The 13,849-nt window shown below is 44.3% G+C and overlaps 1 protein-coding gene across 3 annotated transcripts in view; it reads left to right on the plus strand.

Moving 5' to 3' along the window:
- The window catches only part of nlgn3a (neuroligin 3a), a 130,943-nt gene extending 119,136 nt beyond the window's left edge, over window positions 1-11,807 (plus strand). For all 3 annotated transcript variants that reach the window (XM_030396429.1, XM_030396430.1, XM_030396431.1), the window contains one exon: window positions 9,130-11,807. In XM_030396429.1, coding sequence (XP_030252289.1) covers window positions 9,130-9,988 — 859 coding nt within the window. In that variant the 3' untranslated portion in view covers window positions 9,989-11,807. The remainder of the gene's footprint in view (window positions 1-9,129) is intronic.
- Window positions 11,808-13,849: the final 2,042 nt, after the last annotated feature.

A 13,849-nucleotide genomic window follows, 5' to 3' on the forward strand; every position in this document is an offset into this window, starting at 1 on the left:
TAGGGGATATAGATCTCTCCTTCAACACCACCCAACCCAATCTGGCTCAAGAGGGCATCCTTTTAATTAAGGCGCAGTTGAATTCCCTTTGCCTTGGTGGGCCGTCCAACAGCCGTCTTTCCTATATCTGTAAAGCAGCTCTCGCTCCCCTCCCAGATGTTGGTAATGAACTGACCCAGATTGCACTTCATGCCCCCTCTCCAAATCGGCTATAGAAACACGTGGGACACGATGTTGAGACACTTGGGCTGCATGTCAACAGCGTGTATCATAGCAGCGCTCACCCCAAAGCCCTTCCTGTCCCCGGCTTTCATGTGTCATCTTTACAGGGCAAATCCTGGGCCCATGCGCTTTTTTTTTTTTTGTTTCCTCCATCAGAGTCGGTGAAGCATAAAAGCATACAGAGAGTGCACGCTGTCAAATCTTCTTAGTGTGTGTGTGTGTGTGTGTTTGTGTGTGTTTTATACTATGAGGCTGTTCTTTCCTCAGAGTTTTAGAAGCCAGGGATTTACTACACTCAGGGTTAATTTTTCTGGCTGCAATGTTCGTTTTAACGGCTGTGGCTCAGGAGGTAAAGCGGCTCGTCCAGTAATCTGAAGGTCGCTGGTTCGAATCCTGGCTCCCCCCAGCTGTGTGTGGAAGTGTCCTTGAGCAAGATACAGAACCCCAAATTGCTCCTGCAGTCAGTGTGTTAATGGGTGAATGTGGCAAGTATTGTGAAGCGCTTTGAGCGGTCAGTGGTAGACTGGAAAAGCGCTATAAAATAGAAAGACCATTTACCAACCGTTGACGATTGAAACATTTTCACATAACACAGTTTCTTCTGAACAGTTCGTCCAAAACTTTCTTGCCACATACTCCCGCACCGACCTCAAATGCAAGCAAACAAAATACAAAAAAAATCCTGGCCGAAAAAGACACTTCAGAAAAGACAGAATGATGAAAAGCCCAGCGAAGATCAATCATTATATATCATTAGAGGCTATAAATACGTTGGTCCAATCTTCCCAGCTCTTGTTTTGTTTTCCTGCTGGCTGGTGCTCATTTCCGCGTGTGAGCTGCGCCGCATGCTGCGCAGGGTCTTGCAAGGTAGTTAAAGAGCAGAGCGCTGTCATTCTCCTCCGCTGCTGCTCCTCTGTCATCGTTCCCCCCCCCCTCATTATTCTATCCAAAAAAAGGAACTTCTACTCATGTTTTACATTCGCAACATGAGCTAAAATATGCAGTATTGATTGCTTTATCTTTAGTGACAACGGCTGCCGACCAAACAAATGTAGATAGAAGAACTACAGTGTGTCTACGGTGTGATCTAACAGCCAGCACTTTGATTTACAACCCGGCCTGTTTTTTTTTTTGTCTTCTTCCCACTTGTCAATCGAACAGCTCCCCCCTCTGTAGGTTTAATAGCACATATACATCAACTGTTTCTCCCGTCTGACCTCATTCACGCACCGCTTCAGCCTTTTTTTTCTACCCCAGCTGTCTCGTAGTTACATCACTCATCCCTTACCCCCCTCCTTGTCCTTTCTCCGGATTATTCCCCCTCAGTTTCCTTTGTAAGGGCCGACTCAACCTGCACCAGGAGTCTGTGGACGCTGTCCACTGTGGGCCTGGACAGCAACCTACCTACTCCATTAAATAGGCACTCACTTGATAGGAGATTTGTAGCCAATATCCTGATTTGCATTAGAGAAGGTAAGGAAGTCGCGTGGCTTGTTAAGGGGCTTGGATGCAATTGATCGGTGTCCATGCTGTGCGCTGAATGTAATGAGAGGAGGATGGCGGGGGAGGAGGAGGAGGAGGAGGGGAAGGAGGAAGTGGATCTGCATGTGTACGTCCGTGAGTGAGTGGTTGTCGGATTAAAACGGGAGATAAACACTGAAAACAGTCCAGAGGTGGGAGAAAGCTACTAATCGGTTAAAAAAGAGGGAGAGCGTGGGGAATGTGTTCGGGGGGGTGCTTTGTTTCCTGCCACTCATCTAATCAAACAAATCAATAGCGTCCATAATAAGGAGTGGTCCGAGAGCTGTGTCCTCCAACACTCCTGCACGCCCCAAAGTCACAGCGCCTTGCCCTGCATCACTTAGCCCGCTGAACCGAAGGCTGCCATTAGATATGAACCACGCATCACTCAGCCCCGTGCCCCAGCATGAGACCACATGAAGGGTAAAAAGAGCACAGCCTGATAATTTGCCCTGCTCAGTGTGGACTTTGCCCCCTCCCACCAACCTTAAGACAAAGTCGGCAAACAAAATTAGATTGAGTGCGTTTATAAAAGATTTACACGGAACAAAAAGGGAAAGGTGTCGGGAACCATATGTTGGAGTTAAAAGTGACAATTAGCTGCTCACTTTGTGTCACCTGGTACGGGGATAAACAACTGCAGGGGATGAATGTGTTACACAACAGTAACAACAATAACTGGAGGAAAGAAAAAAAAAAACAACAAGGCTTCAACTTTGCATATTTTAGCAGCTTAGCAAAAGGAGCATCAGTGCCGCGGAATTAATGCGTGTTCCTTGTTTTATAGCGAGCAGCTCTACTCAGCTCTGGATCCAGAGACCTTGAGTGTAGTGAAAATAGATTCTTGTCTTCTGCCTTAGGGCACCTAAACGTGTCTTTTCAGATTTGGTGATGGCTAGGTCTATGATCATTCAAGCGCTTCAAATTACATCAGGATGAAAAGGGGAAGGAGGTACATGGGAAATGAAAAAAAGAAAGAAAATGATATTCATTCTGCCCCCTTATCTACCTTTTACATCAGTGCTCGCAGATAGGGCTCGGAATAGGTAATGCGCTCGAGCCCCGCTCTGTCACATGTGTAGGTAGAGTCGTGTCTGTCATCCAGTGGGCACAGCATCTTATAGAGGAGCAGTTTAACACTTTGTCTTTCATCAGCCTGGAGAGGCTTGTCATCACCGCGACAAAGCATGTACTGCTTTGTGAGATGTGACATGTCTTCTGTTCAAGTAGCGCACATGTTTGGCCCCATAGGTCATCACGCCATAATGCGCCAACACACACTGAGACACACAGGTACACGGGCTGACGGACAGGAGATGAAGCGCGCGCACACACACACACACACACACAAACTCACAGTCAATCACGGATACAAACACAAGGGAGCACTTAAACACGCCTGGCAGGGCAAGGTTAGCGGGGGTCGGCAGGTCATCATGAGGGGAGGAGGAAAGAGGGGGCGGGTTGAGGAGGAGATGAAGGCGATGGTTTATAGCAGCACAGCCATATGAACACATCAGAGGAAATCTGAAAGGCCATTAAAACGCCTGCTTTTATGGGTGTAATAATCCCTCTGCCCTGCCTGGGAGTCCAGCCACAGCTCCAATGACCATCCGGATTAAGTGGGAGGTCTGATAGGAGGCAGGCTATCAGCTAATGCAGGGGAGCTGTGAGAGCCCAACAGGGCCACAAACATCACATTACGCCGGGGATGTTCATACAAGTCGCGACGAGGCGTTTGCTGTAGAGCTGAACACATACAGCGAGCTCGGAAAGTGTTTGGACAAGGACGCAGTGTTCGGCGTTTTTATCACCGCGCTGTTATAATGTTTGAATGTAAAATGATACGATGACCAAGAGGTTCGACTGTCAGCTTTAATTCGAGGCTACTCAGGCAGAATAAATGAACAGGCAAAAGAAATACAGCCTTTTTTGGATCACCCCTCCCTCCTCCTCCTTTATTTTAGCTTGTCAAAGGTTTTTGGACAGGTTAAGGTAACGTTCAATAAGTAGTTGTTTGGTAACACTTTATAATCCAAATCATATATATCATTCAATGCAGGATGTGACATGTATTGCCTGATGCTAAAAACAGCAAATGATCAAGTTACTGTGAGTCTAAATAAAATTTGGGGTTTTTCTTCTAAAATTCTTGATTTCAGGACCGTGCATTTGTAAACGCTTCGTGTATCTATGAGGGTATTCAGACCTGGTATTGCCGTCTGTTCTTGTGATCCGATTACAGGTGGACAGCTGTAAGCCCGTCAGCTCAAACCTGGTATTAACTTGTCTCCAGTGACCACCTGTGACCGGATATCGCTGCCCTGCTTTATACTCAGATACACACATACATCACTGGAACAAACAGATACCAGGTTTTTTACACAAGGAAAGAAATACCTTCATGTAAAACATTTGTAGGCTCAAAAAGGAAAGAATGCATTGTGGACAGCGTTTCACAAGGTCATAAAATGTATCCCAACTCTGAAAATTGAGCAATTATTCAGGGAATCTGGGTATTTTTTCCACAGGCGACAAAGAAGCAGCCTTTACTGTTTACTGTATCTGTAACATTTGGCATGTTCACCGCCAGTAAAATGTCGTCTCCTTTAATACATTTGTTGTAAATTGTGAAATCGCTCGAAACAGTGTGTTCAAACAGCTGTTAGGAGGTGAGACGCCACCCTAGACACTAAAAACGATGAGGACATTAAATGTGGCCCCGGACACAAAAAATTTTGCGTGACCCTGTTGTGCTTTTGACACGATTACAACTTGAGGGGGTTTTGTCTATGCTGTATATTCATGGAGTGCAGCACGGTAGAGGAAGATGCACTAAAATCCAAATTATCTTCCACATACTGAATCACAGATTTGGACTTGGGTCACGTTTCATCCCCCTGGATTGTAATTGTGTCAAAAATAGCATCGGTGTTGAGTCTGAGCACGTACTGAAATAACCTTTTATGTAAGAGGTATCCAGGCAATCTGGTCGCTTATCAATTAATAATATGAGGCAAATGCGAATTAATATTTCTTAACTGATGATCTATCCAAGTTATAATAACTTGATTAATTCGTCATGGTGAGAATCAGGAATTCATGATACATCCTGCTTTAGTTTATGCATTAAACCGTCATGAGGCTACCTTCATTAAGCCTTACTTAAGTGTTTGACTTTAGACTTAAAAAAAAAAGGGTTCCCATTGTTTTTAATCTCTGGTGTTAATTCCTCACCGTGCAGTGACTTCTAAAAGTCTTGAGCCCCATTGAGATCAGCCGACTGTTCCTATCTGATCATCAAGTCTCTCTTTCCAGCCTATTTAATTCTGTCTGTATCTCAGAGTATTCAGCTGTGACTGGTCTCAGCTGACTTCATAGTCATTACATTGTTCCACATACAAACTAATAAGAGCACAGAGCCAAAACAAAATGTCTCTGTTCACACACGGTGGAGATTAAGGTAGAACAAGCTTCAAGCTCTATATGAACACAACAATATTTTGTTCCTCAGCTTTGCAGTTGTTTTAAACAGAATCATATATTATGCTTTTCATGTTATTTTATCCTCATACACATACACGGAGAAGACGAAATTGAAGACTGAGATTGAGTAATAAATTTTCTTCAGGGCCGATTCAGATTATATTATCATAATCTAACGTGTCTGCTAAAAAACAACGATTATTCCATGTACCATTTAGCTACTACGCCTGCAACTGATTGAACATATGTATTAAACAGCTCCTGTAGTGGTGTTGTGCAGCCTGCTCACCGGCACAGCTGATGGAGGATGCGGAAGAGTTTAGTATCATCAAAGCTGAACAGTTTCCCTGTGATCCAAACATTTTCAACAGCTCCAGAGTCCAATAGTCGAAACGTATTGAAGAAAAAATAGATGTTAATGATTTTCCCAAAAAATCCCAAAACATGTTTTTTTTTTAAATAGCTAACAAAATATTCTGATTCAGTCCATTTGCTGGAGTTCAGCCTTTCGAAAGCAACACTTACACTGCAGTCACTCAACTGTTTGCCCTTCACTCGCTTGCTGCACTCAAGGGAGGCACACACCTGCATTAACAGGGCCGTGCAGCAGTCTAACAGCACCATAAATGATATTCATTGTTTAGAAAGTTGATTAAATAAAACATTTAAAACATTTCACTTCGTTGAATCACTTATAAAAGTATGTTGGAGAGCTTCTGTGAATGCAGCAGTCAAGTTCAAGTTCAGAAATAGTTTTTATTGAATTTCATAATTTTTCTGTAACATTTACCTTCCGATTTTCTGAATTACATTTTGAGCGATGAGTAAAGTGCGCTTAATGCTGATTTTAGTTCTAAATGTCCAGTTAACCAATCACATTTCTCGGTGGGAACCAGTGATCAAGGTCTAGCTAAGTTTAATTTGTTCAAGTACTGAATATTTAAAGTACTTGTACTTTTTACTGCTACTTAATTCTCCTCTCCACCACATTTTGGATTCAAATACTGTACTTTTTACCCACTACTTTTATTTAATAACTTAAGTTACTATGTAATTAGGTTGGAAAATGTGCTTTATAATGCTCTAATATTATTTGGCCTCAGAGGAAGATGATGAGGGCATTTATTTTACCTGTAATCCAACAAAAAAGACGACAGACAATCACAAAGATGCTGAATGTCTGAACCAATAATCAGTCTGTCCCTACACAAAATGACATCCATGCGATATCTATAGTTTGTTTCGACAAAAAAGCGTATGTCATCAGCTTCCCTCTGTGTTCTTTATCCTACCATTGTGTTGGATCATATTGTACAGGTGGTATCAGGTGAACCACCTGCAGAAAACTTCAGCAACGATTACAGCGCTACTCTACAATGTTCAGATGGAAAACACAATAGCAGAGCGCTCAGGAAAACATTATAAAGTGGATCTGACTCCATTGCATCACACGGCGCCCATGCAGCCGGGTACAAATAGAAACAGGCTAACCTAGTAGCCCTCACTGCATGGAGCAGCACGAACACGCCGAGCTCAGATCGCTCCATCTGACTCCACAGCTCAGAGCGGCACTTCAAAGCCAGCGTGCAGCCTAAAGTTGAGCAGCAGAGGTAGAGATTGTTCAAAGGAATGTAGCCTGTTTACTATTGACTTTGCAACAATTACCCGAGCATATGTGTGTGTAATTAGATAAGGCAGCCGGTTGTTCTCTAATGCGGCAAATCAAATTAACTAAAGATGCCACATTGATTTCTTTGTGTTCCTTAAATTATTCATCTTCACTTGCACTGAACCAGCCAGCGAGCCAGACACCAAAGAGCTTTTTTCTAACCACTCGACACCACCGCTCCCTCTCGCTCCCTCGCTCAACGCCGATTGTGTTGTGAGTTTTATCCCAAGTTACCTTTTTCAATATTTTTCGCCATCACGACTCGACAAATTGACCCTCCTGGAGAGAGCGGTGTTATGGAAATGCTGGGAATTCCCATTAGACTGAGATTGCTCCGAGCTCCGCCATTGTTGTCATGTGCGTGTATGTACTTGTATACGTGTGTGAGAGGGAAGGAGGGAGGGGGAAATGTGCCTGCACGCACGAGGCTTGCCCGGAGGATTCATGCAGCACGCAGGCTGCAGACATCCACATCTCTGGCTGCTCCATCGACGTCCTGTTCTCTGGCATGTTGTGCACGGGGGAAGATCAATATGACCTTACCTCCACCACCCACTCCTTTGAAACTTAATTACTGATATTCAGCTACAAAGTCATCATAGTCTGGCTGTCAATATTCATTGGGGATCATTACGGGCCTAATAAAAGAGGTTATTTACGGGCTGCTCTGCTGACACCGGCCCAAGTCCAGGGATTCAGCTCCAGCCATCTCAATTTGCTTCACCCTCTCTCTCTCTCTCTCTCTCTCTCTCTCTCTCTCTCTCTCTCTCTCTCTCTCTCTCTGTCTCTCTCTCTCACCTCTCCCAGAAGCACTGACCTGAAAAAGAAAAATTGACAGCAGAGCAACGAACAGTAGAGAGGATGGAGGGTGAATTCTTCTGGCACGGCTTTTAATTCTCTTGGCATGTGTTTGGAGTTTTTTTTTTTTTTCAGCGGGTGCCAGAAAAACACTGTAGCGCGCCACATCCCTAAATGTGAACTTTGTCTCCACCACTGGCATCACAATCGGACACCACAAAGGGATATTTGGTGACATTTAGAGAAAATGTCGCGCAGCGTTGTCGCCGCCTTGATACAACACGGTTTTTAACTCTTCTACACCGACATCAATTATTGCGTTTTCGAGGCTGCGGCGCCGTTCCCCAGGTTCTTTCACGGAAAGTCATTTCATCAGGACCGAGAGCAATAGCGTGAGCCCGCAGAACTCCCACCCCTGACATTGTACGGCAACAAGGAGTGTGACTGTGGGAGATTGCTATATGTTAATTCATTCAATAAATCAATACCTTCACTGTAATTGAAATGGTTGGCCATCCGGTGTTGAGGCAACGTGTTGAAAACTGAGAGGTGGAACAGTGAACTCTGTAGATCAAACGAGGAACTGCATCCAGAATCTAAATTTATATCCCTCCTTCTCTCCGTCTCACACACACGCCTTTTGTTTCTCGCTTTTCAGTCTCACACACAAACATCCTTATATCCAGGCACTTTCACACACACACACACACACACACGCACACATGCGTGTGGCGCTGCAGTTTCCTCTTAGTGTCTTGATTAATATGGTCCACTTTGCATCAGTACGCTGGATGCCAATGCACACTGTGCTGCCTTCCCAGAGCAATTAGCGGAGGGGCTCCACCAGCATTGGATTATCAACAACAAGATGCCTCCTGACGCGAGCCCTAAAGCCTGCTGACTTATTCATATGTGTTTACTTTAAAAGCCTCTGCCCTGGTTTTTTTGTGGGTGGGCTGCATCAGAACTGAATTAAGAACAACATCTGGGGTGATAGGAGATGGGATGGTGAGACAGACAGGCATATCATGCCCACAGAGAGGTGGCTGGGAGGGGAGACAGATGGGGCGAGCTGCATGGAGATCTCGCTGTGCAAATAAAAATGTAGGTGGACGAGGAGAATACACTGACAGGAGAAATCACTTTCAGCCGATGCCGCTACAGAGAACCAGATACAGGCCACACCACACACACCTAGATCAATTATTAACTGCAGTGTGTCGGTCTGTGCTCGTGCTGTTGTGGATAAGATTAATGAATTCTCCTGCAGCATCCGAACCCTTCTCACGCCAAAATATGAGCTGCGACTGCTACTGTTGTGTTTTTCTTTTTAGTCTTTTTGTGCTTCCTATCCCCACATGAATGTCAGCGCATGAATAATTAAATGCCGTGTTAGAATCTCTTTTAACACTCTGTCTCCACTCTGTCTGCAGCGATCCCAACAAACCGGTTCCCCAGGACACCAAGTTCATCCACACCAAGGCCAACCGCTTTGAGGAGGTCGCCTGGTCCAAGTACAACCCCCAGGACCAGCTGTACCTGCACATCGGCCTGAAGCCACGCGTGCGCGACCACTACCGCGCCACCAAAGTGGCCTTCTGGAAACACCTAGTGCCCCACCTGTATAACCTCCACGACATGTTCCACTACACCTCCACCACCACCAAAGTGCCCCCGCCAGAGACCACCCAGAACACCTTGTCCACCAAGAGGCCCAACGGGAAAACCAACTGGCCATTCAACACCAAGCGGCCTCCCATGTCCCCGGCGTACAACAGCGAGGACAAAGACTCTTGGAGCGATGACGAGGAGACGGGACCGCTGGTGGTGGAGAACCCGCGGGATTACTCAACAGAGCTCAGCGTCACAATCGCTGTGGGGGCCTCGCTGCTGTTCCTCAATGTGCTGGCTTTCGCAGCCCTCTACTACCGCAAGGACAAGCGGCGGCAGGACTCCGGCCACGGGCAGCCCAGCCCACAGCGCCAAACCACCTCCAACGACATTGGCCACCACGCGCCCGAGGAGGAGATCATGTCGCTGCAGATGAACCAGACGCACCATGAGTGCGAGGCGGGGAACAGCAACGAGGGGGCCCTGCGCCTGGCCTCGCTGCCCGACTACACGCTCACTCTGCGGCGCTCTCCGGACGACATTCCCCTCATGACCCCCAACACCATCACCATGATCCCCAATTCCCTGGTGGGCATGCCCAACCTGCACCCCTACAACACTTTCACAACCGGCTTCAACTCCACCGGCCTGCCGCACTCCCACTCAACCACCCGCGTATAGCTTTAAGGAGGCCAGGGGCAGCCAGCGCAGGCGGAGGAGGAGGAGGCGGTGGCGGCAGTGGTGGAGGAGGAGGAGCAGGAGGATGAACGAATGGCGGAGAGGATTGTGTTTTATAAATATCACAGGGAGGGGGAGGGCTGCGAGGGGGAGGGGAGGGGAAGGGCATGAGTGGGATTAAAACGTGAAGAGATTTAACTAGACTTTTACTACGAGGAGAGTTGCTGAGAGCTCTCTATGGATGTCAAGTTGTGCAGAGCTGCCAAAATCAAACTGCTTCCCTACTCCTGGTCGGGGGGAGGGGGTCTTTCTGCAGTGTTCTTTTCTAAAATAATCATTTTAAAAGCCTTTTTAAGCAGACTGAGGAGATATCAACACTTTTTTTCTTGAATTCATAACAAAAACAAAGAGAAGTGCTTTTTATTTCCCATCCCTCCTTCCTGCGGGAGACGCATCTCGAACAATGGCCTCTACGTCAATATTCGCAAAATGTTTTTAATTGCTTCTTTGTTTTTGTTTTACGTTTCAATGCCTTACAAAGCTTGTTCTTATTTTGTCATTATTTCCATTCCCTGAGACTATTCCAAGTGGAGTGCGCTACAAGCCGATGAGACTCAAAGATGAGAGACTGAATCCAGGATGGGAACCTAGAGGATATGCAGACGTAGAGATTTTAAACCCGGTTTGGGCCGCTCATTTTTATTTCTTTCTGTTGCGTACCAACACAACAGCAGACACAAAAATGGTATTATCTTTTTTTTTTTTTTTTTATCTCGTATAGAAATAATTTGTCTGGGACAGCTCTTGCCGGGAGATGAGAAGGCGGAGATAAAATACTATGTTACTGTGATTGTTTTGTTAAGAAAAAAAGTGCATCTTTTACAGCCAATTTATCTGTTAAGCTATCTGATATTATCTCCACAAAGTGTGCACGTACACATGCTGCTTAGAGCACCGGTGTGTTTGTGTGCATGTGAAAATGACTTCTCGTTCCTAGCGTGCAAAAGCGCGGTTATGAGGCTGAGGCGAAGGAAGAGACACATTGTCGGAACTTGCAAAAGCAAAGAGTGGTGAGCGAATGAGTGTGTGAGCGCGAGTGAGAGCGTGTGGGAGAGTGTGTGTGTGTGTGTGTGTGTGTGTGTGTGTGTGTGTGTGTGTGTCCGTGCACCTGTTTTTTTGTTTGTAGGTCTTACAATGTGGTTTTCGGGCGGGGGGGGGGGGGCTGAGTACTTTCTCATGTTGTTGATTTTGGTTCACCACCAGTAGTGTTTCTGCTGCGTCTCTGGGTGTCTGTCTTTGCGAAATAGCACTTTTGTTATTTTCAAAAGTTATATATGTCTAATTTTGCTTAAAGATTACAAAAATAAATCTATTATTTTACGTGTAAGAGAAAAAAAAAATAGCTAAAGATTCAACTGAACTAACTGACATGATTCCATTGACTTTGTAAGAGTTCCTCTTCAAAAGCAGACAGTGGCCTGTTTGCACTGAATAAACCTACGTCAGTGCACACTTGTATTTCTTCGAATATATATATAAATATGGGCATACATACATATATGTATAGGGCTTCTATGGAGATATCGCTCCCACTTACAAAGCAATGAAAACACTGTTCAGACTACAAAGCACCAACGCGAATAATCAGTATGTATTGTTGTCGTCATTCGAAACATCCTAAGCCAAGACCGCTCTAGGTGTCTTTGTAAGAGCTCTATATGTATATTTATGTATAAAATATTTAATATTTATTTATGTATACCAGATGCATACATGCTGATTGTGCCATGTGCCAAATTAAAACTGTCAAAAATGAAGAATATGAAGTTTCACAAAACTTTCTTCCTCTCTTGATCAAAGTTCTTTTCCTCCCTTTTTTTATGACTTTTTTATTATTTCCATCTTGAATGATTTAAAAAAGAAATATTCTTGCAGCAAGTGCAAGTCTCCCCCCAGGACTTCCTCTCCGCCTCCCCCTTCCTCTCTCTCTCTCTCTCTCTCCCCTCCTCCTCATCCTCATCCTCCCTCTCTCCGTCTTCTCTCGTTGAAACCTTTGAGAAAAACAGGCAGCTTGGGGGCCTATCTGCGTGCATAACTCCAGATTTTACTGTAATTCATGCAAAGTAGTGCTGCAGCAATGGGAGATTGTGAGAAGATTGCCTTGATGTACTCACATTGCATCCTATTATACTATGTTATTTGCGGGGAGAAAACTGGAGTTATTGATTCAGCGACTAAAACTGACAAATTTCATTAAGAGTCTTGGCGTGGCACAGATTGTCTCCTGCATTACTGAAAAGTGTAGTGATCCAACCTGACCAGTGATCCAACATCATTGTTGCATTTCTTTTTTTACTTCATGCACATGGACTTCGACATTTTTATGAAGTATATCATTACAAGTTTCCCTGGTATTTAATGATTGGAGATGCAGCAGAGCGAGACGCACGGTCTGGTCAGCTCATCACCGATCCTGCCAGAAGCAGAAGAGAGAGAGAAGGGGTTATATGAGGGAAATTGCTCAGAGACTGATCTATGTGAGTCATCTTGTTTTCGCTCATCTTGCCTTATACGGCACCAACCTCGCAATCAGCCACCGTCTTCAACTGAGCCGCAGCCACGAGCAGCTGGTTTCTACCTGAAGACGTCTTGCACACACAGAAACATCCAATAACGTCTGTGCTTGCGCTCAGAGCAGACTAAACAGTCAATAGTCAGACTTGTTTCGGGAGCAATAATATCAGTGGTGCATTGTTTTCTGGCATATTATGAACAAATATCGTGATATAGTAGGGTTGACGGCATTTTTGATAAGAAAAAATATTTTTGAGATATTTAAATAGATCTGAGCCGTTCCTGTTGGAATGTCTCCCGGAAATGTTTGATTCACCCAAATTGCTTAAAAATGTAGTTTAGCTGACCTATTTTGGCATTAAACCATTCAGAAAGTTCTGATATTATTCTCCAAGGTTTTTTCATAAATGTGTCTCTTTCTGTGGTCTCGTCAGTACAGTGGAAGGAATTAGAGTCTTATTTGTGGTGCTCACAGCTGTGAAATCTGACATTTAAAAAAAATGAATAAATAAATTGCGACGTCTCTTTTCAGTAAAATAAAAGAACTCCTCGTCATGTCCTTGGACCGGATAAGCCACGCAACACAATCAAGAGTTTTTTGGGACTATTCTTTGGGAAAAAAGCAGTTTGTTGCAAGGTCTCCGTATTGTATAACTGTATTCTGTAAAGCTGCTTTAATCAATGTTTTTCTGCTAGCATGGTTGAGATGACCATTCATGTGTGGTTCATTCGCTCATGAACCCACAGACAGTTCTGCAATAACAACAGTCTAACTTGAGTAAATGTACAGTTCAAAAATATGACTTTGTAAAAGTGAAAGTCATCCACATGCATAGTACCTCAGTATCTAACTGACATTTCCTCAAGTATCAAAAGTAAAAGTAAGTAATACACATATTTACATGTATGTTTGGACTGTATACTCTTAGTTGATTGATTATTGGCCTTTCTGATTGTCAGATCCAATTAGCATTTTTATGATTATCAGAATGAGTGATTCTTTTTTTGGTCAATATTAATTAATGTAAAAATGCGCTACTTTTGTTCTGATGCAGCATGCAAAGTAACTCACGAATCAAATAAATGCAGTGGAGTAAAAAGTGCAATATTAGCCTCCCAGATTGTTGTGGAGTAGAAGTATTAAGTAGCAGATATGGAATTTCTCAAGCAAAGAACAAATACCTCAGAGTTGTACTTGAGTAAAAGTACTCCGTTACATTCTATCACTGCCCACAGATAGTTGTCACTCTGATGTCCCCCTCAGTTCTGCATAGCATTTTAGCAAATTGT

This window comes from Sparus aurata, chromosome 18, assembly GCF_900880675.1.
Source record: "Sparus aurata chromosome 18, fSpaAur1.1, whole genome shotgun sequence".
Taxonomy (NCBI): Eukaryota; Metazoa; Chordata; class Actinopteri; order Spariformes; family Sparidae; genus Sparus; species Sparus aurata.